At 38.2% G+C, this 21,135-nt stretch overlaps 2 protein-coding genes and 1 pseudogene across 2 annotated transcripts; all 3 read left to right on the top strand.

The window, feature by feature from the left end:
- Nucleotides 1-21,135, top strand: part of LOC26535280 — a 383,537-nt pseudogene that overhangs the window by 327,485 nt on the left and 34,917 nt on the right.
- Nucleotides 5,904-9,189, top strand: LOC122319671. The gene has a single exon (XM_043207266.1). The coding sequence runs from the start codon at nt 8,411-8,413 to the stop codon at nt 8,885-8,887; it is 477 nt and encodes a 158-aa protein (XP_043063201.1). The 5' UTR covers nt 5,904-8,410; the 3' UTR covers nt 8,888-9,189.
- On the top strand, nt 9,199-9,794 carry LOC122319672. The gene has a single exon (XM_043207267.1). It carries the CDS (start codon nt 9,267-9,269, stop codon nt 9,690-9,692), a length of 426 nt encoding a protein of 141 aa, XP_043063202.1. The 5' UTR covers nt 9,199-9,266; the 3' UTR covers nt 9,693-9,794.

Here is a 21,135-nt window from a genome sequence, read left to right as displayed (position 1 = left end):
ACTTAAAGCACATGCGACAAGTTCTTCCTACCCATGATTGCAACGCCTATTATATGCCACATCACGCCGTCTTAAAACCGCAGAGCATAACTACTAAACTCCGTGTAGTATTCAATGCCTCCAGCCCTTCGTCGAATGGTACCAGTTTAAATGATATCCTTCATGCTGGCCCTGTCTTACAGTCCGACTTGACCATTCAAATTCTGAAGTGGCGCTATTTCCGATACGTGTTCGATACGTGCCGATATCAAAAAAATGTATTGGCAGATCTGGGTAGATCCGAAACACACTCCATTCCAGCGAATACTTTTCCGTAACAATAGAGGGGATTTCGAATTGAAAACAGTAACCTTTGGAGTCAATTGCGCGCCTTTCCTGGCCATCCGAGTACTGCAGCAGCTAGCAGCTGACGTAGAACTCAGGCATCCAAAAGCTAGCAATATCATTCGAAATTTCATGTATGTGGATGATGTTCTAGCCGGAGCGGACTCCACGGAAGAAGCTCAGCTCATGGTGCAAGAGCTCCGAGACGCTCTGAAGTCCGCCGGATTTCCATTGAGAAATGGACCTCCAACCAAAAGGAAGTTTTAGCGGCCATTCAGAGCAACCATCTATTAAATACTGATTTTCTCGAGATCGATGCAGAAAGCACTGCCAAAACACTCGGTATTCGCTGGAAGGCATCCTCCGACGAATTCTTCTTCGTCCCGCCAGATTTGGCTATTGAAACGTCCTTTAAAAAACGCCAAGTCCTGTTCCAAATTGCCAAATTGTTCGACTGTAGTATTCCAAACGTGGTGAATTGATAGGGCAGACATTTAAGTTTATAACTCTTTATTTATTCTGAGAGTTTTAGTTGGGCAGAAAAAGGTTCTGCCCGTTCGGTGGTTTACAAGGCTCTCAATATTCGATCTTAAGTATATTTCGGCTAAGCTTAAGCAGCGTGGCTGCGCTGCCGGATACGCCAGCAGCGGAGCGGCTCTCTCTTATGTATATCTTATATATCTATGCTTATCGCGAGAGTGAGTTATGCACATATGTATTGTGCATTTGGTCAGCGTGGGAATGCTGACCATGCACTTATACTTTGTAGCCTTCCAGTGGACGATCATGTTACATCCGTCTTGAGGCTTATTGACATAAACATAGCAACAAAGTGTTGCCATGTGTTTGTATACTTATTGTTCTTAATATTACGTATGCGCACACACATCTCCCTCCTTTTGAAAAATAACGTAACCTAGTGTAGTTATTTTATTTAATGAATGCATATTATATATATATTATTATATTTTTTTTTTTATTTTATTTTTTTGTTTAGCTTGAACAATACTATTACAAAAGTGAATTTTGTAATAAGAAATAAAAATTTTGTATAAATGATCAAGAAAAATATAAGTGTAACGTCAGTTATGAATGGAATTTCTTTAATCGATCTTTATGAACTATTTGTTTCTTGTTTTTATTTGTAAGTAAAGTAATATTATTTTTTCTCCTATGCTTTTATCTTATAGGGCCCTGTGTATTTAAAATCTAATTTATGGCCTACCTCATTTTTTAATAAAACTTTATCTCCTACTTCTAACTCTAAATTTTTTGTTTTTAAGTCGTAATTTCCCTTACTTTTCAATTTATGTGCTTCAAGCAGTTTCCTTGCTCGAGCATATGCTACTTCTAATCTATATTTACTTTCTTTAGCGTAATCATCTATATTATATATTGGTTCTATGCTATGTAACTTATTAAAATGCTTTGGTAAATTACTTGTTTTACCGAAAACTAATTCGTATGGACAATAATTATGTACCATAGATGGGGTTGTGTTGAAGCAGTATACAAAATACTGAAGCCATACATCCCAATCGGTTTTGTCCGCCGATATATAGGATCGTATATACTCGTTCAAAGTTCTATGACTTCGTTCGATCACTCCAACTGTCTGGTGGTGATGAGCTGTTGATGTTATATTTTGATTTTTAAATATTTACATAGGTCAGTAATTACTGAATTCTTATACTCTGTTCCCATGTCCGTTATGAACGTCTTCATCGGACCGTACTTCAGAATAAAGGATTCGAATATAGCTTTAGCGACTGTTTTTGCGCTTTTATCTGCTATTGGAATGGCAACTAAATACTTGGTTAAATCACATATGAGGGTGACTGCGTACTCGTTACCATTTTCCGACCTGGGTAGTGGACCGATTGTGTCCACGACAACTCTATCGAAAGCATGTTCTGGTGTTTCTGTTATAGTCATTGGGGTCTTTGTATGCTTTGTTATTTTTGATTTTTGGCATTTTTGACACTTTTTTACGTACTCTGTTATGTATTTACTCATATTTTTCCAGTAAAAACGTCTTTTGACCTTGGCCAAGGTTTTTATAATGCCTGTATGACCTTGTACTGGATCATCATGTAGTGTAGACAATATAGCTTCTTTTTCTTTTTCATTATTTATTGTGGTCACCGGGATAAGTAGCGCTACTTTTAATTTCTTTAATATTTTGTTGCCCATATTTTTAAATTCATCTATTGAAACGTGTTCAAAGATTTTTTCCACGGTGCCATTTTGAGTTGGCTGATATCGTATATACCGGCTTGCGATTCAAGCCTTTGGAAAAATTGATCTAGATCAAGAACTCCATTAGTATAAAGATCACCAACATCATATCTTGCAATGATTTTTTTCCATGTTTAAATAAACATATCGAATCATTCAATTGCAATGTCACTACTTTTCGTACCTCGTCATTTGTTATGACTGCGTATACGTTGGGCTCTGAAGCTTTTTCTTTGGATTGCTCATGCAAATCCACTTGTTCTTTTCCTGCGCAGGATTTTTGTCTACTTTGAAATCTTGTAGTGACTTTTAATATATTTCCAGTAATTTCTCTTAGCTCTTTGATGGTTATTCTTGATAGCGCATCAGCTACATGATTATCTTTGCCCCTTAAATACTCTACCGTAAAATTATATTCCTCTAAGTCAAGCCTTATTCTTGTTAATTTAGAACTGGCGTTGACCATTGAGAATAAATATGTCAATGGTCTATGATCTGTTTTCACAGTGAAGTGTCTTCCGTAGATGTATGGTCTAAAATATACTATTGCCCAATGAATTGCTATTAACTCTTGTTCTGTTGTACTCTTATTGCTCTCACCTTTGGTAAGACTTCTTGATGCATAAGCAACTGGAGTTGGTGGCCATTGTGGTTTTGAGTTAACACTGCGCCACATGCTTGCTTGCTTGCATCTGTTATTATATGCAAAATTCTTTGCTGAAGTCTGGGTACTGCAAGAGCGTTGGGTTTATTAGCTGCGATTTTAAATGTATGAATGTATTTTGGCATTCATCTGTCCACTCGAATGGAACATTCTTTTTACATAATCTTGTTATGTGCCGCGAATAGTCGGCGAAATTTTTGATGAAACGTCTGTAGTAATTGCAGAATGCAACAAAACGTCTAGCGCTGTCCGCATCATGTGGAACTGGGTAGTTCTGAATGACATCATATTTTTTGTCATCCGGCAAAATTCCTTTGCTGTGCATTTATGTCCCAAAAATGTGAATTCATGCATGAAAAATGAACATTTTTCAGGATGTAATTTAGGTTGTATTCCCTGCATTTATCAAAAACTTCAGTGAGGTTTTTAACCATATGCTTTTCGGAACAACCGATGACTATTAAGTCATCCATATAGAGGAATGCCTGAGACGGTCTATTCCGGAGAATGCTAAAGTCATCATTCTTTGGAATGAATTAGGCGCTATTTTTAGACCAAATGGCAATCGCGTGAAACGATATGAGCCATTGTTGGTTGAGAAAGATATTATATCTCTTGAGCCTTCAGCCAGCTCGATCTGATGAAAACCTGACATCAAATCAAGGCAAGAAAAATATTTTGCTCGACCTAGTTGGTCCAAAATATCATCTATTCTCGGTAGTGGAAATTTGTCAGCTAAAAGTTTCTTATTAATCTGGCGATAGTCTATTACTAATCTCCATTTCTTTTTATCTGAACCTGGGCTTGACTTTTTAGGTACCAACAGCAAAGGGCTATTGTACTCTGAAATTGATGGTTCAACTATTTTATCTTTTATTAGTTTTTGTACCTGGGCTTGTATTTCATCTACTTGACTATGAGGATTTCTATAATTTTTTGTGTATACGGGCTCATCATCCTTCAATCTCAACTGTTGTTTATAAAAATTATTAACTGTTATTGGTTCTGATTCTAATGCAAATATATCTGTATATTTGCTGCATAAGGTTTCTAATTGTGATTTAAACAATTTTGGGAAATTTTTCTTCAACTGAGACAAGACAGTTTTATTTCTGTTTTCGCCACTTGCCTGAACTACATTGTAGTTCGAAAGTGGCTCATATTTTAAAGTATCTATATTGACCAATTGATCAGAATCTGTTGTGTTCAAAATTCGGACAAATGTATTACTAGATGCTGTAATTGTATTTGCAACATAAATACCAGTTTGTATTTCCTGGTTCGGAATAAAAATGTTATCATCTTTTAACGATACCATTAATCTTCGGACAACTTGGGATCTTGCTGGTAATAGTGTTGTATTATTACCAGAGCTGTATGTAATGGGAACATAAATGGGAAACTTCAAATTGTTGGGTCTAAGTATAAACCAATCTTCTTCTGGTTTGAAATCAATTTGGCAATTATATTTTTTTATGAAATCTATTCCTATTATTCCATCACAAGGTATGGGAAAATTTTTATCTACTAAATGAAAATCATGTGGAATAATGTATTTACCTGTCTGTATCTCAATAAAAGTTTGTCCTTGAGACTGAACTGTCTGTTGGCTTATGCCTTGAATATTTATTTTGTTAGTTACTTGAATATTAGAAAATTTGTCAGAATTCTCTTTGAGAATAGAGATATCTGCACTTGTATCAAGGAGGAAAACTAGTTTTACACCAGTTTCGACATGACTAAATGTTGTAAATATATTGAGACTGTAATTGATGGCGTATACCCTACGATCTTCTCCTACTGGGTACTTAAGGGCTGTTGCGAGTTTCCCTGATTCTAGGTTACTCGTACATTGGCATTATTGCCGTTATAGTTATTTTGGTTGTTGTTGTTACGGCCTCTGTTTACATTATTGCGGCCTCTATTATTGCCATTATAACAGGCACTATTTCCATTATTGCGGTTTTGATAACCATTATTCTGGTAACGATTATTTTGGTAACCGTTATTATAATTGCCTCTATAGCCATTGTTATTGAAGCCTCTACCTCGGTTGGGACCTCTATTGGCATTGCCGTATCCTCTGTTAGATCTGTTACCTCTTAAGTACATCACTTTATTGATGTCACCGGTAACTCTTGCACTCGTTCTTATATATGCGCTTATCGCCGCGTCCATAGTGGTGCAAGTCCCTGCTTCTAATACTGTTTTGACACTTTCGTGCTCAGCGCGATTTATCATGGTGTCAATTGCCTTTTTAGTACTTAGGCTAGTGGCATGTTCCAGAGGTATACCCTCATCGATAAATGACGCTTCTAACAGCTTTCTCAATCTATCAACTTCAGTGGTAAATTGCGTTGCAGTTTTACCTCTTTGCTGAACTGTTAATAGCTTTGCTTTGATATTGCCGGATGTTTCACCGACAACTACCTTCTGCAATTTGTTTATAATTGCTGGAATCGTAGTTTCATTTTCGACTGAGTTCAAAATTGTGCCAACTATTTTTGACTTAATGACCTCAACTGCAATCTCTTCATATGGTCCTTTACCTAAATCTACCAATTTGATTGCCTTAATGAATCGTTGTAAATGGATCTTTTGTCCATCAAATTCGGGCACTGCGCACGCGACATCCTTAATGTAAGACCTAATGGCTGCTGCTTGCTGCTCAGCCATGGTTAAGGTATTTTCTAAGTCAGGTGCGTTATTGGTAGTATTTTCTTCCTTCAGCATTAACGTTGCTGGTATAGTCAGATCGTGAAGATCTTCTTCTTTAATGTCTTTCCCGACTACAGTCGGATATTCTTCGTCTGTGTCAGCGTTTTCTTCATTAACATCTATTGCTAATGGAGTGTTTAGTATAGATGGAATTTCTATCTGGAGGCTGAATTTATTTTTTATTAGTATTAATTTTTCCCTTAATGCCACCAGTAGTTCCGAAACTCTAGTACACTGTTTATTGTCTAAATTCTTCCTATACTGTTGTATAAGTTCTCTTACCTCATTATAACTGTTTACTAATGTCTGAGCATTCTTATTTATTGTTGCAGCTTGTATTGATCTGTTTTGCGTTAAGCATTTATAAGATTTTCTGAAATTTGATTTTGATTCCTCTATTTGATCAACAAGCTGCTTCCAGTCCATGCTGTGGTACTGGCCAATTTGATATAAACTTTACCTTTAGTGTGTCGTATTTGAACTACACTCATGGTCTGCTATTGATATATATTTCTCTTTTTGTAATCAGACAACAATAGTATTACGTTTTATATTTTTTTTTTTTACTTTTATATCTCATTCATAACTGAGTTCCACGCATTAGTGAATCTTTCTTAAATATTATCTAAACCGTTAGCAGTGCTACGGTATTGTTTTTTGAGACACTTATTATGCAGCTTGTATATTTTTATTAATGCATGGGTAACCATAATCATAGCAATTACAATTAGCAATATGGTTATCCAGAACAAGTCTGCATTTTGGACTTCCACTTTATTTATTACATTTGCTGTGGAGTCAACAGTTTTCGAGTCTATTAAACCCATTTTGGGTATACTAATTTCCAAATTTTCTAAAAACTGTTCTGTATTTTGGTATATTTCTGTTTTACTTATTGTATTTGTCTCTATGGACATTTTATGTTTACAATTTTACCTGCCTGTTTCTAGCTATGGCTTCACGGGCCATATTGGGTTAATGGGGCACAATAGTACGAGTATATGCTCCATTTTACAATTTGTTTTACAAAATGTTTTTTTTTTTTGTATTTATATATATATGTATATAACTAAAATATTAAAAAAAAATTTTTAACGTTATTGATTTTCCTGTGTCAGCTGGTCGTCGCCGGGGGTGGCACGCTGACACTCCCTCGCTGCTGTCTATATATGTGTCGATGATGACGTTGATCCTCCGGTGTCAGCTGGGCGTCGCCGGTGGTGGCACGCTGACACTCCCTCGCTGCTGTCTATATATGTGTCGATGATGACGAGGGCTGCATACACGTCCCCAGGCAGTGAGGACTCCAGACTCCTGTACAGTTCCGTGGGCAGGTCTTCTTAGGCTTCGTTAGAGCCGGTGCTGGTGCTGGACATGCTGTTGGTTTGGGAGCTTCATTAACGATTTTTATATTTTTTATGTTATCTGAGTGAGTTTTCTCGAGTTGTGTTTTCTTTAATTCTTGCTGGTAGTTTAGCAAGTGGTCTAGCTCTGCATGTAGCTTTAGAGCTTTCGGCCAAGGCGGTGGGGTTTGTTGACCGTATATGAGCCACCTTACGTGGGCTATACGTTTATTCAACTTTGTCTTCAACCCGCCGCGGTGCTTTCCCATATCTCGATTTAACTCTACTCACTCAGATTTTTTTTTTGTTGTTGCGGTTCCATCCGTTTTTGTCCAATTTGTCCTTCACCAGCTAGTCCAACGTGTGCTTCACTAATTAGTCCAACGTTGGACGACTGTCACGGTCGCCATGTAGTATTCCAAACGTGGTGAATTGATAGGGCAGACATTTAAGTTTATAACTCTTTATTTATTCTGAGAGTTTTAGTTGGGCAGAAAAAGGTTCTGCCCGTTCGGTGGTTTACAAGGCTCTCAATATTCGATCTTAAGTATATTTCGGCTAAGCTTAAGCAGCGTGGCTGCGCTGCCGGATACGCCAGCAGCGGAGCGGCTCTCTCTTATGTATATCTTATATATCTATGCTTATCGCGAGAGTGAGTTATGCACATATGTATTGTGCATTTGGTCAGCGTGAGAATGCTGACCATGCACTTATACTTTGTAGCCTTCCAGTGGACGATCATGTTACATCCGTCTTGAGGCTTATTGACATAAACATAGCAACAAAGTGTTGCCATGTGTTTGTATACTTATTGTTCTTAATATTACGTATGCGCACACTACACGACCCTGCAGGCTGGTTAGCGCCATTTATCGTTCGAGCTAAAATTTTCATGCAGGAGATTTGGCTACAGGAGCTTGGGTGGGACGAAAACATTCCAAATAAGCTTTTTCAGCGATGGCTTAATTTTCTCCGAAGTTATTCGGTTTTAGAGCAGATACGCATTCCACGCTGGCTATCGTTTCATCCAGATTTCAAGGTCGAGCATCATGGCTTTTGCGATGCATCGTAAAAGGCTTATGGGGCGGCAATATATGTCCGCGTAGAAGTGGGCAGCTCCATTATGGTGCAACTCCTAACCGCGAAAACCCGGGTAGCACCAGTCAAAACGGTTTTGCTCCCAAGACTGGAGCTGAGCGGAGCGTTATTGCTTTTCGAAATGGCTGCAGCAATCATTCCACAGATGCCTACGATCAACTCCGAACTTTACTGCTGGACGGACTCCACGATAGTGCTTGCATGGTTAAGCAAGACAGCGTGCCAGTGGACCACATCTGTAGCCAATAGGGTGACGAAGATCGCCCAGGCCACAAAAACAGAGAATTGGTCTCATGTTCAATCTGAGCATAATCCAGCAGACCTGGCAAGTAGAGGAGTTTCCCTCCAAGATCTAGCCGATAGCCTGTTATGGTGGCATGGACCGACTTGGTTGCAAAATCCACGCAACCAATGGCCAACTCAGGTCGACAACGCTCCGGTGACCGACCTGGAGAAGCGTGCTCTAGAAGTCCATTTCGCAAAAGCTCCTTCTGAAGAGTAGTTGGCACGTTTCTCCAAGCTTGAGAAAGCTCTACGGGTCCTTGCTTATGTTCATCGCTTCATTCAGCAGTGCAGCAAGCACTGGCCACTGAAATCGCCGCCGCCGAGCGGTTCCTAATTTCGAACACTCAGCGCAGAGAATTCCCTGTGGAATATCACTGCCTAAGTGAAAAGCGTTCAGTGCCAAGTTCAAGTGCCATCCTAAGCATGAACCCGTTTCCAGATCCGCAAGGACTGATCAGGGCGTGCGGCCGTGTGGCGGCTTCCGAAAGCCTTCAATACAATGAACGGCATCCAGTGATTCTTCCGTATAACTGCTGCCTTTTCGCCTCCTTGCGAATTTCACTCATCGCATAACTCTCCATGGTGGTAACCAGTTAATGGTGCGCCTCATCCGGTCGAAATACTGGATTCCGAGAATTAAGAACCTGATGAAAGCAGTAAAAAATCCGTCCAAAGTATGTGTGATCCACAAAAAGCGGCTGCAAAGCCAACTGATGGGTGTCCTGCCCAAAGAAAGAGCATCGTTCTCCCGACCATTCACGTATACTGGCATGGATTACGCCGGTCCGTTCGATATAAAGAACTATACGGGAAGAGCATGTCTTATTACAAAGGGGTTTGTGTTAGTTTTTGTTTGTTTCTCCACCAAGGCCTACATCTCGTTAAGTCGACCGAAAAGTTTCTTGCCGCTTTCGCTCGTTTTGTATCCAGAAGAGGGTGTCCACGTCAAGTCCAGACAGACAATGGCAAAACCTTTGTTGGCGCTGCCACCCTGCTTTCCCGCGATTTCCTTCAAGCCGTAAAAGAGTCGGTGACGAATGCTTATAGCCATCAAGAGATGCAATGGCAATTTAATCCTCCGGGGGCACCCCGTTTTTAAAACGTTTTAAGACGCTATATTACAAATGCACCACACGAAAATACACGTTCGAAGACCTCTCCACGCTCTTGGCAAAAATAGAAGCGTGCCTAAACTCCAGGCCGCTCTCTCCTATGTCTGAGGATCCGACAGATTTGCTGGCTCTGACAACGGTGGAACCCGAAGTAAAGGGAGAAACGAAATCCATTCTTAATCGGTGGCAGCATTTGAAAGCTCTCCATCAGCAGTTCCGTGTGCGATGGAAAGAAGAGTACCTCAAAGAACTCCACAAGCGCACTAAACGGCAGGCCCCGTCCAAAAATCTCCGCATCGATGACATGGTCGTGATCAAGGACGGCAACTTACCCTCTAATGAATTGAGTCTGTCTTCCCAGGAGCCGACGGCAACGTCCGTGTAGAAAATATCCGTACTGCACGTGGAGTTGTTAAACGTCCAGTGGCAAAAGTGGTGCTTTTGCCGACAGAGTCTTCCGAATCTCCACAATAATAGGCGCTCCTCTCGTCCTTAGTTGTAGTTCACTAGCACTAATCATTCGATCTCCTTTCGACATTCAACTACGCGCAGCTTGGCCCATCGTCAACAAAAAGCACGCAGTGCTCGTGCATTGAAGAGCAGACGTACCCGAGGTATTCAATCCTACCGATGCCGAGTCTGCCGCGGTATCCATCCTCTTCGGAAGTGCGCGAGGTTCCTAAAGCTCAGCGCTGAAAAGCGTCTGCGAGCAGTCCTCATTAACAAATACTGCGCCAATTGCCTCGCTCACAAGCATTCCACGGGAGACTGCCGAAGCGGTGATCGTTGCAAGAAGTGCGACCGATCCCAACACACGCTGCTCCATGTTAGCTCGTTGTCGCGAGCGCGCTCGCGTCTCTAACCGGTGCCAACCCGGCAAGCGACTTCGGCCACGTCCCAACGTTCCCGCCGGCAAAATCCGCCAACTATGCGTAGGAGTTCACCGCCACGACGCCCGGAATCGAACACACCAGGCCCATCGCTCTCGTAGCTGCTGCAACGCCACAGCGTGAACATCCTTCCGACATCGCTGGTCAAGTTGGAGACCGGGACGAAGACCTTCGAGACCGCAGCACTCATCGATCGTTGGCGTCAGCCTTTACGCTTCCGATGACCAATGTTGGTGACGAGAAGGTCTGCACGACGCGAACACGAACGACGAGCCTAGTGTGCGGATCCGCACACCTGTCCGGGCATTGAGCGACACAGTGGTGTCCTAGTTCCGGGACATCATGCTGGCTGATGACCAGTTCCATCGGCCTGCTACCGTCTCCATGGTCTTGGGAGCAGATGTTTATCCAAAGGTCATCCAATCCGGATTCCTGACTTTCGACGAGGGAATGCCGGTCGCCCAGAAAACTGCTTTTAAGTGGATCGTGTCCGGTGCCTGCAGCCTGCCGTAGGATGGCTATGTTGCAACCCCAGTGATTGCAAGGTGGGTGGAATGTCCAAGTTACGGGGTTTGGAGTGTCGCCCGCTCTCCGCTCCCTCTTACGCTCTCTCGCTCTTCACCACAGAGTCTCCAAGGAGTCTCCGCTGCGCTTGGGAGAGCCTAGCTAATTAGAATAAGCTTCAGTGTAAAAACTATTACAATCGATTAAACATACGCCCGGTCGCGCCCGCGCAACTAAGAAAACTCAAGTGTTCGCCCTTTCGAGTGGTTTCTACTTTAGCCGATTTGGAAAACTTCAGGACAGCAACCCCCATCACACCCACAACCGTTGTTGTTCCTACTTAACTCAATTTTTAACCTAGAACCTAATTAGATGACTTGTAAAATAGGAAAATATTACTAAAAAGAAAAAAAACAAAATAATTAAACTCCAAGAAATTATTTGTACCTCCTAATCTTATTTTGTTCTTTTAAATATTATTATTGCGATTATTATATTATCTTTATTATATATATAGTGACATATCCATAAGTCCCTAAGACTTAAGCATATGCCTACACCCTAATACACATACAACATGTACACCCAAACACACCCACACACCCTACACAACTCTGGATGTACCCAACAGATACCAGATACCTCATAAGTCACCCACTAATAGACTAAACATCCGTTGTCTAATTTAAACAATCTATGCTTAAGCCCTCGCATCATCGTTGCGTTCCCACGTTCAAAGCTCGGACTCTCAAACCGAAAAACAGAAGTATTAGATTTCAATAAACAAAATTATAAGAATCTAAGAGCACTTGTATCCAAGAGCGAATGCACTTGAATCCAAGAGAAATGCAAAGACTATTAAAGTCAGCAACTCCAGAGCTTTCTCTCTTCATTTGATCAGAACCCTAAAGTCTAAAGTCCACCCTAAAGTCTATTATGGACATACATAAGTCCATATTTTTTTACATATGAGTATTGCGATTATTTAATTGGCGCAGTCGGATCTGTTAAATAAAGAGTCCTTTTAGTACGGTACTGATCCATTGAAGGATACGCTATACAACTAGCTATCCAGGATCGGCGATTTAAAACAGTGATTCTAAAATTATTTTGAGATCCGCAAAAGAATCTACGTGAAAGTAGTATTCAAGAAAAATCCCGTGTGGTCAGTAACATCTGCAAAACAATTTAAAATCCCGTGCGGTCGGAAACAAAATTAATTACAATTTTTAATTCCGTAACTTAAAACAAGAAATAAAAAAAAACACCGTGTATCCAGATACTTATACAAATACACCATGGCAGTTCCGCAACTTTCGGAAACCCACCTAAATCAATTATTAAATCAAATTAAAGAACTGAACTACTACGATGGCACACCTGACAAGCTGTCTGTGTTTGTTAACCAGGTCGAGCAGCTACTCATCTTATACCCTACCCAAGATGCCAGACAAGCACACGTTATCTACGGAACAGTAAAACGGTTACTAGTGGATGCAGCATTGGAGATCGTGACCCAAGAAAGAGTAAACACATGGCTGGATACAAAGACGGTCCTGGCGATGGCATTCAAGGATCACAGGCCCTACATAAAAGTTAAAAGTCAACTGGAGGATACATCATACCCCGGAAGCATCTGTAAGTTCATCGAGAAGCTCGAATCACAATATTGGATTATGTTTGACAAGTTAGAATTAATACCGACCCTGTATATAAATCAAATTACACTGAAATGTTAAAAAGAACTGTTAAATCTGTAATAGATCGAAAACTGCCGGATAGAATTTATATGTCATTGGCACGCAAAGATATATTGATATATTATAAATTAAAACAAGCTTCAATGGAGCTAGGCCTCTATGACGCCAGTCCAGAAAATCAGCGTTCTAATAGATCAGAAGGGAACAGACGCAGGAACAGGGGAAATCATAGTCAAAGCAATAATCAAAGATATTACAATAATAGAAATTACAATCACAGCAATTATTATCCTGGAACGAATCAGAATAACAATACGCAACCTCAAAATTCGAAAACATACAATAAATCAAAATCAGTATTCCACTCGTCCCATAACGGTTAATCAAAGGGGAAATTATTACACGTTTAGAAGGGAGTTAACAAAAGGCCAACAAAACAATCCTCTTAATTCAATTCAATTCCCTTAATTTCCAACCTTCAACTTCAAATAATACTAACGGTCAGATGCCGGTGAAAAGACAACGCGAGAGTCAAAGTGGCCAAAGCAGAATGGATGTAAATTTTCATCAAACTGCCTCGGACACCCAAGTGACACAGGAGGACGTACCAGTCCCCATGTAAGAATAGGTTATCATAACGAAATTTACAAGGGAATGATCGACACAGGTTCATCCATCAATATCATAAGGGAAAATTTTGAAAATTTAGAAGAAAAAGAAGAAGATCTAATAGTGTATACCATTAAAGGGGCAATACAATTAAAGAAAAGCATAATACTGAAACCCACTTCAGTATGTCCGTCTGTTCAGAAATTCTACATCCACAAATTTTCCGACAATTATGATTTCCAGTTAGGTCGAAAGTATCTAGAGGATACGAAAGCTAAGATAGATTATGATAACGAGACGATTCAAGAACCTTTAAGTTTGTGTATGGAGAAAAGAAGGGGGAGACCGCATCTAAATGCCTCGACCCACAGCAGGAAGGGAAGGAAGGATGATTATGCTCCAGTGGAGGAAATCAATCCAAAGATCAACAACAGAAGAAGGAGACCGCATTACCAAAATGCCTCACTTCAAAAGTTGTTAGTGACACAGTGGACAATGATGTAACACATCTCGATCCCATGTCCGTTGACAACGATATAGTCAACTTCGCGATCAACAATGAGTTACGCAAATGTAACGAGTACAGACTCGAACATCTAAATGTAGAGGAAATTGAATGTTTAAAGAAAGTTCTATACGAATATAGAGACATTCAGTACAAGGAAGGCGAAAATTTGACCTTCACCAGTACTATTAAACATGTCATCCAGACTCAGCATGAGGATCCAGTATACCGTAAACCCTATAAGTACCCCCAAAGTGTTGACCAAGAAGTCAAGAAACAAATCAAAGAAATGATAGAGCAAAGGATCGTTCGCAAATCGAAGTCCCCTTATTGTTCTCCTATTTGGGAAGAAGGCAGACGCCTCTGGGAAACAAAAATTTAGGATGATAGTTGATTACGGGAATCTAAACGAGATAACTGTTAATGACAAATTCCCCATTCCTCGAATGGATGAGATATTGGATAAATTGGGTAGATGCGAATATTTTACCACCATTGATCTAGGTAAGGGTTTTCACCAAATCCAGATGTCCGAAAATTCTATTGCAAAACAGCTTTTTCAACTAAGTCTAAGAAAGTCTTTGAGAAACTGAGAGACGCCAACTTGAAGTTGCAGCTAGACAAATGTGAATTCATGAAAAAAGAAACTGAATTCCTGGGACATATTGTCACAACAAATGGCATTAAACCAAACCCAAACAAAACTAATGCAATCAAAAATTTTCCGTTACCTAAGACACCTAAACAGATAAAATCATTTTTGGGATTATGTGGGTTCTATCGCAAGTTCATTCCTAACTTTGCCAAGATAGTTAAACCCATGACCCTTAAACTAAAGAAAGGTGCTGTAATAGATATTAAATGTAAAGACTACATCGAATCATTTGAAAGACTAAAGGTTTTGATAACTTCAGATCCGATATTAATCTACCCCGATTTTTTGAAATGAAATTAAAAAATGTAGTAAAAATATATAGATAGACTAAGAAATCATGAAAACAATTTAGACATAAGTTTGATTAATAATAATACCAATGTAAGAAGACTTAAACGAATTCACGTGCTCGATATCCCTCATAGGTAGATAAAAACTATTAAAACATGTGAAATATAGAATATGTAGTGGGGCTTAATGAATAACTACTACCTCTGTTAATTTAATTTTAATTATATACTTTACTTATTGTCAGATTACGACATTGTAAAAAAAAAATAAAAAATAAAAAAAAAACAAGAGAGAACGCTGAGTCGAGTTCCCGACTATCTGATACCGTTACTCAGTTAGTGGAAGGGAGAAGGAGAGTCTTAAACACAGTTTTTGGCGGTTTGTGGGCGTTAGAGTGGCGTGGCAAAAGTATTTTGGCAAATCGATAGAAATTTACAAGACCAATACAAAAATGAAAAAATTTCAAAACATTTTTCAAAAGTGTGGGCGTAGCAGCTTTGGGCGGTTTGTGGGCGTTAGAGTGGGCGCGTGCAAAAAGTTTTTTGGCAAATCGATAGAAATTTACAAGACCAATACAAAAATGAAAAAATTTCAAAAACATTTTTCAAAAGTGTGGGCGTAGCAGTTTTGGGCGGTTTGTGGGCGTTAGAGTGGGCGTGGCAACATGAATCGACAAACTTGCGCTGCGTCTATGTCTCTGGAGTCTGTATGCTTAATCTCAACTTTGTAGCTTTTGTAGTTCCTGAGATCACACCGTTCATACGGACGGACAGACAGACGGACAGACGGACATGGTCATATCGACTCGCTATTGGTCCTGATCAAGAATATATATACTTTATATGGTCGGAAACCCTTCCTTCTGCCTGTTACATACTTTTCAACGAATCTAGTATACCCTTTTACTCTACGAGTAACGGGTATAATTATACATCCATAACGGAGAGACCAATCAATTTCTACTCTAGACAAATAGAGATAGAAAAAGGCGACAGTAACACAACAAGTGTAAGCCACTACTTTCAGAAACTAAAGATTAAAATAATCTATAAAGAAATGACACTTGAACTCGCCAAAACCCTCATTAAGGAATATGTGTGCACCAAGAAAAGCGCAATTTACTTCCCTATGATGACGATTTTCTGATCTTCCAGAGGGCATTTACCAAAATCATAAGCCCTAAAAATTTCACAAAACTATTGAGATGTACCACGAAGCTAATTTATATACTAACTTATGCGGAATTTAAGTATTTAATCCTAAAGGGACATAAGGAAGTTTTACACCCAGGTATAGAAAAAACCATTAATTGGTTTAAAGAAAAATACTATTACCCAGATAGTCAAAAGCTAATTCAAAATATTATTAATGAATGTGAAATCTGTAATCTGGCAAAAACAGAACATCGAGACACAAAATGACATTTGAAACAACACCAGAAATATTAAACACAAAGGAAAAATACGTGATAGATTTTTATCTCACGGGTAACCAGATCTTCTTACCTTGTATTGTATTTATTCCAAATTTGCCTCACTAGTTGAAGTAAAAAGTAGAGTTTGGCTAGAAGCGAAAAGAGCCATTACTAAAATTATTCAATTATATGGGAAAGCCACAAGAAATTAAAGCAGACAAAGATTCAGCTTTTATGTGCATAGCTTTTGCAAAATTGGTTAAGATCCGAAGGCGTAAAATTTCTGTAACGACCAGCAAAAATGGTGTATTCGATATAGAAAGATTTCACCAGACCGTAAACGAAAAGCTAAGAATCATCGGTAGTGAACAAAATATCGAAGATAGGTTTACAAGGCTCGAAACAATCTTATACGTCTATAATCATAAAACTTAACATAATAGTACAAAACGATCTCCGGCAGACATTTTTCTATATGCAGGCAGCCCAGACTTTAACGTAAAACAAAACAAAATTGATAAGATCGAATATCTTAATAAGAATAGACATGATTTTGAAGTTGATATAAAATATAGACAGGCTCCACTCGTGAATAGTAAAATCAGCAATCTATTTAAAAAGACAGGAAGAATTGAACAAGTAGACAGTAAACATTTTGAGGAAACAAACCGCGGCAGGAAAATCGTTCATTATAAATCAAAATTCAAGAAACAAAAAAAAGATTAATAAGAGCAAATACGATAATTCCAGACCAGCCAGAGAAGCGCAAAGTACGCAATATATTTCTAATAATGCTTAGTTGCATGTTATCACTTATCACTATGGTCAAATGCAGCAACATCGAAGTAAACCCAATAAGTGCGAAAAATGGATACCTTATATTCCAAACCGGAACGATGGAAATTCCAACAAGCTCGAATACCACTATTTGAGTATAATCATAACAAAGACAATGCTATGTTCGAAAATCTAGTAACTGAAGCAAATGACTATCCCAATGTACCTCAGTTACAATATTTAGTCGATAAACTAAAACGGGAAATAAATGGATTAAGAATTATTAACAGAAGCAAAAGAGGTCTCTTGAACGTAGTAGGGAAGGCATATAAATACTTATTTGGTACATTAGATGAAGACGACAGGGAGGAGTTAGAGGAAAAAATTAATAACATGTCAGAAGACTCCGTTAAAACCCATGATCTAAACAGTTATCGACATAATCAACAGCGGTATGACATTATTAATGGATCAAGGTGGAAAAAGAACAGAACCAACAAATTGCGATACTGATATTCAACCTACAGCAGTTTACAAATACATAGAAGACATCGAGTTAGGTATGCAATTAACCAAATTAGGAATCTTTAACCCAAAATTACTAAAACATTATTTGAAACACGTAAATTCGGAGAAAATGCTAAAGATAAAAACATCAACTTGGCTCAAGACAGACACGAACGAAATTTTGATTATATCCCACATTCCTAGCGAGGTCACAAAAGTTCCGATATTTCAAATAGTTCCGTACCCAGATGAACATTACTATATTCTAACCGAGCAAGTATTCGATAAGTTTTATGTATTCAATAACCAAGTATTTCATAAAGATACAGATAAATTAATATTCGACAAATATATTGTTGGACTTATTAAACAAGAGCAAACTCAATGCAAATACATTAAAACCCAAAGAAATTTCCAAATAAATTATATAGAACCAAATATACTTTTAACATGGAATATTCCTGAAACAGTTGTCAACCAAGAATGTACAAACAACAAAATATTAATATCAGGAAACAACATCATTAAAATTAAAAATTGTACCATGCAAATAGATGAATTCCTAATTTCTAATGATGTAGCAGATTTTACACTAACGATTTATATCACTAATAATGTTACACGTTTAGAACCAATAAATCACTTAGAACAAAAGAAATGATAAAATTTCATGTAAAACACTACAACTTTTTCCAAATTATATGCATTACAACTTTTGTCATCATGATACTAAGTTTGACCCTGTATTTAGCATATAAGTCTAAAAATATACCTAAGAAAATTATTGTCAGATATTGTAAACAAAAAGAAGAACATCCACACCTCGAAACTAATGTCAAGGAAATATTCAACCAGAAAACAATGTTATGATATATCCAAATTTAACGACCTGAGGACAGGCCAAATTCAATGATTGGGGGAGTGACATATCCATAAGTCCCTAAGATTTAAGCACATGCCTACACACTAATACACATACAACATGTACACCCAAACACACCCACACACCCTACACAACTCTGGATGTACCCAACAGATACCAGATCCCTGATAAGTCACCCACTGGTAGACTAAACATCCGTTGTCTAATTTAAACATCATCGCATCATCGTTGCTAATTATAATCGGTCGGTGTTCTTCTCAACTAAAAATATTGTAATCATTTAGTAAAATAAAATTATATTTTTTTTTACATATGAGTATTGCGATTATTTAATTATATATATTTTTATCATAGCTTATTTATTAATGCACAAGAAATTATTCCATAGTTATTTATTCATTGTAATAGACGTTATATATAAATATGAGTGAAAATACAGTGGCTCAAAAAAAAATATGTTCAACAACAACCTATACAATTCGCATAGGTATTAATATAATATGAATGTAATATAGTTCAATAAGTATGATTATATTCTTGGCCTTCACTGTACCGTGCTGTTTTTAAGTTGGCACTATGCTGCTACCCTTGACTGCAATTTTACACGAGAGAGGCTCGATGTACACAATATTTCGATCCTCGACTGTACCATGGGCCTGGGTTTTCTTTTCGCAACGAATTAGACGATCAAAATAGGATTAATTGCATTATTAAAAGACTTGGAGAGCCAACAACCACGGCGAAAGTACTTTCTCTGGCGAAATTCTTATTCTTTCATGTTTAGGATTTAATAAATGTTTTGTGCAAAATTGTTTATATATATATATATATATATCAGCTATGGCCTTAAGCTTGTTTTTTTTTTTTAAATGATTTTGATTTTTCGTTTTGATTTTTTTTATTTACATGATTTGGATTTGTAATAATTAAATTAGATGGAAAATATTTTGTTTGTTTGAGGAACTCTATTGTTTTATCTATGTATGTTTTGGAATGATGTTATTTCTTTTAATTTTTTTTTGCAGAGTTAAGGATCTTTCTGTATTTATATAGTGGGCAATCGATGAGTATGTGTGTAATGGAGAGTGTTGAATTGCACTTTGTACAAAGTGGTGGTAAGATTTTGGGATTAGAAAGGAGATGGCTATGGGTTAGGTTTGTATGTCCTACTCTTAGTCTTGTGAATTTCAAGGAGTCGATTCGTGATGTATTATTTATACCCGTTACTCGTAGAGTAAAAGGGTATACTTGATTCGTTGAAAGTATGTAACAGACAGAAGGAAGCGTTTCCGACCATATAAAGTATATATATTCTAGATCAGGATCAATAGTCAACTCGATCTGGCCATGTCCGTCTGTCCGTCTGTCTGTCCGCTATGAACGTCGAGATCTCAGAAACTATAAAAGCTAGAAAATGAGATTAGGCATACAGACTCCAGAGGCATAGACGCAGTACAAGTATGAAGATTCATGTTGCCACGCCCACTCTAACCCCCACAAACCGCCCAAAACTACCACGCCCCCACTTTTGAAAAATATTTTGATATTTTTTCAGTTTTGTATTAGTCTTGAAAAATTTCTATCGATTTGCCAAAAAACTTTTTGCCACGCCCACTCTAACGCCTACAAACCGCTCAAAGCTTCCACGCCCACACTTTTGAAAAATGTTTTGATATTTCTTCATTTTGTATTAGTCTTTTAAATTTCTATCGATTTGCAAAAAAAATTTTTGCCACGCCCTAACGCCCACAAACCGCCAAAAACTGTCAGTGTAGAAGACACTCCTTCGCACTTCCACTAGCTGAGTAACGGGTATCAGATAGTCGGGGAACTCGACTATAGCGTTCTCTCTTGTTTATTGTTGATTTTGTAGCTTTGTCATGGCAGATTGCTTTGTAGTATTGGGATGCGTTGTTAAGTATTAGTTTAAAGTATTGTTGGGTGCTTTGCTTTATGAATTGTTTATATCAGATGTATTCTAGTTGTTTTCGAAGATTAAAGGAAAATTATAAGTTTCTTTGCTGTACTGTCATTATTTTTGATTATATTAAGTTTATTGGAAAGTTGGAGTGTAAGATTGTCGATGTGTTTGTTCCATCTGTATTTATTGTCAATTGTGATACCGAGAGTTTTTAGTGAGTCTACGTTTGTAGGGTGTATGTGTTGGATTGGAAAGTTAGGTAGAAAATTCTTTTTCTGTAGACGTGAAAATGCTTGCATTTGTCTATTGCTAGTGATGCTCCTGAGTAGTTGCACCATTGTTTGATGTCAGTGAGTAATGGGTCTATGTTAAGTGTATTTGGTTTTTATTTAATTTGTAGATGATTGTGTAGTCATCATTTGTGTTTGTCAATAAGTTTGTTTAATTTGTTAAAGGCTGTAGCGAATAAAATTACCGACAGGGGTGAGCCTTGTGGGATTCCATTGTTAAGCGGCTGCTGGGAGGAGTATACATTATTGCTAACACACTAATTTTCGGTTTGTTAGTAAGTTAGTGATATATATGATTATTCTCGGTCCTATTTTCCATTCGATAAGTTCGTCGATAATGCTATGGATACCGACTCTGTCAAATGCCTTGGCAAAGTCTAGCGATATAATAGAGGCGTGACTTTTAG

The sequence above is a fragment of the Drosophila yakuba genome, unplaced genomic scaffold (genome assembly GCF_016746365.2).
Source record: "Drosophila yakuba strain Tai18E2 unplaced genomic scaffold, Prin_Dyak_Tai18E2_2.1 Segkk50_quiver_pilon_scaf, whole genome shotgun sequence".
Taxonomy (NCBI): domain Eukaryota; kingdom Metazoa; phylum Arthropoda; class Insecta; order Diptera; family Drosophilidae; genus Drosophila; species Drosophila yakuba.
Note: the sequence above shows the minus strand (reverse complement) of the source record. Positions and strands in the feature narration are given on the sequence as shown.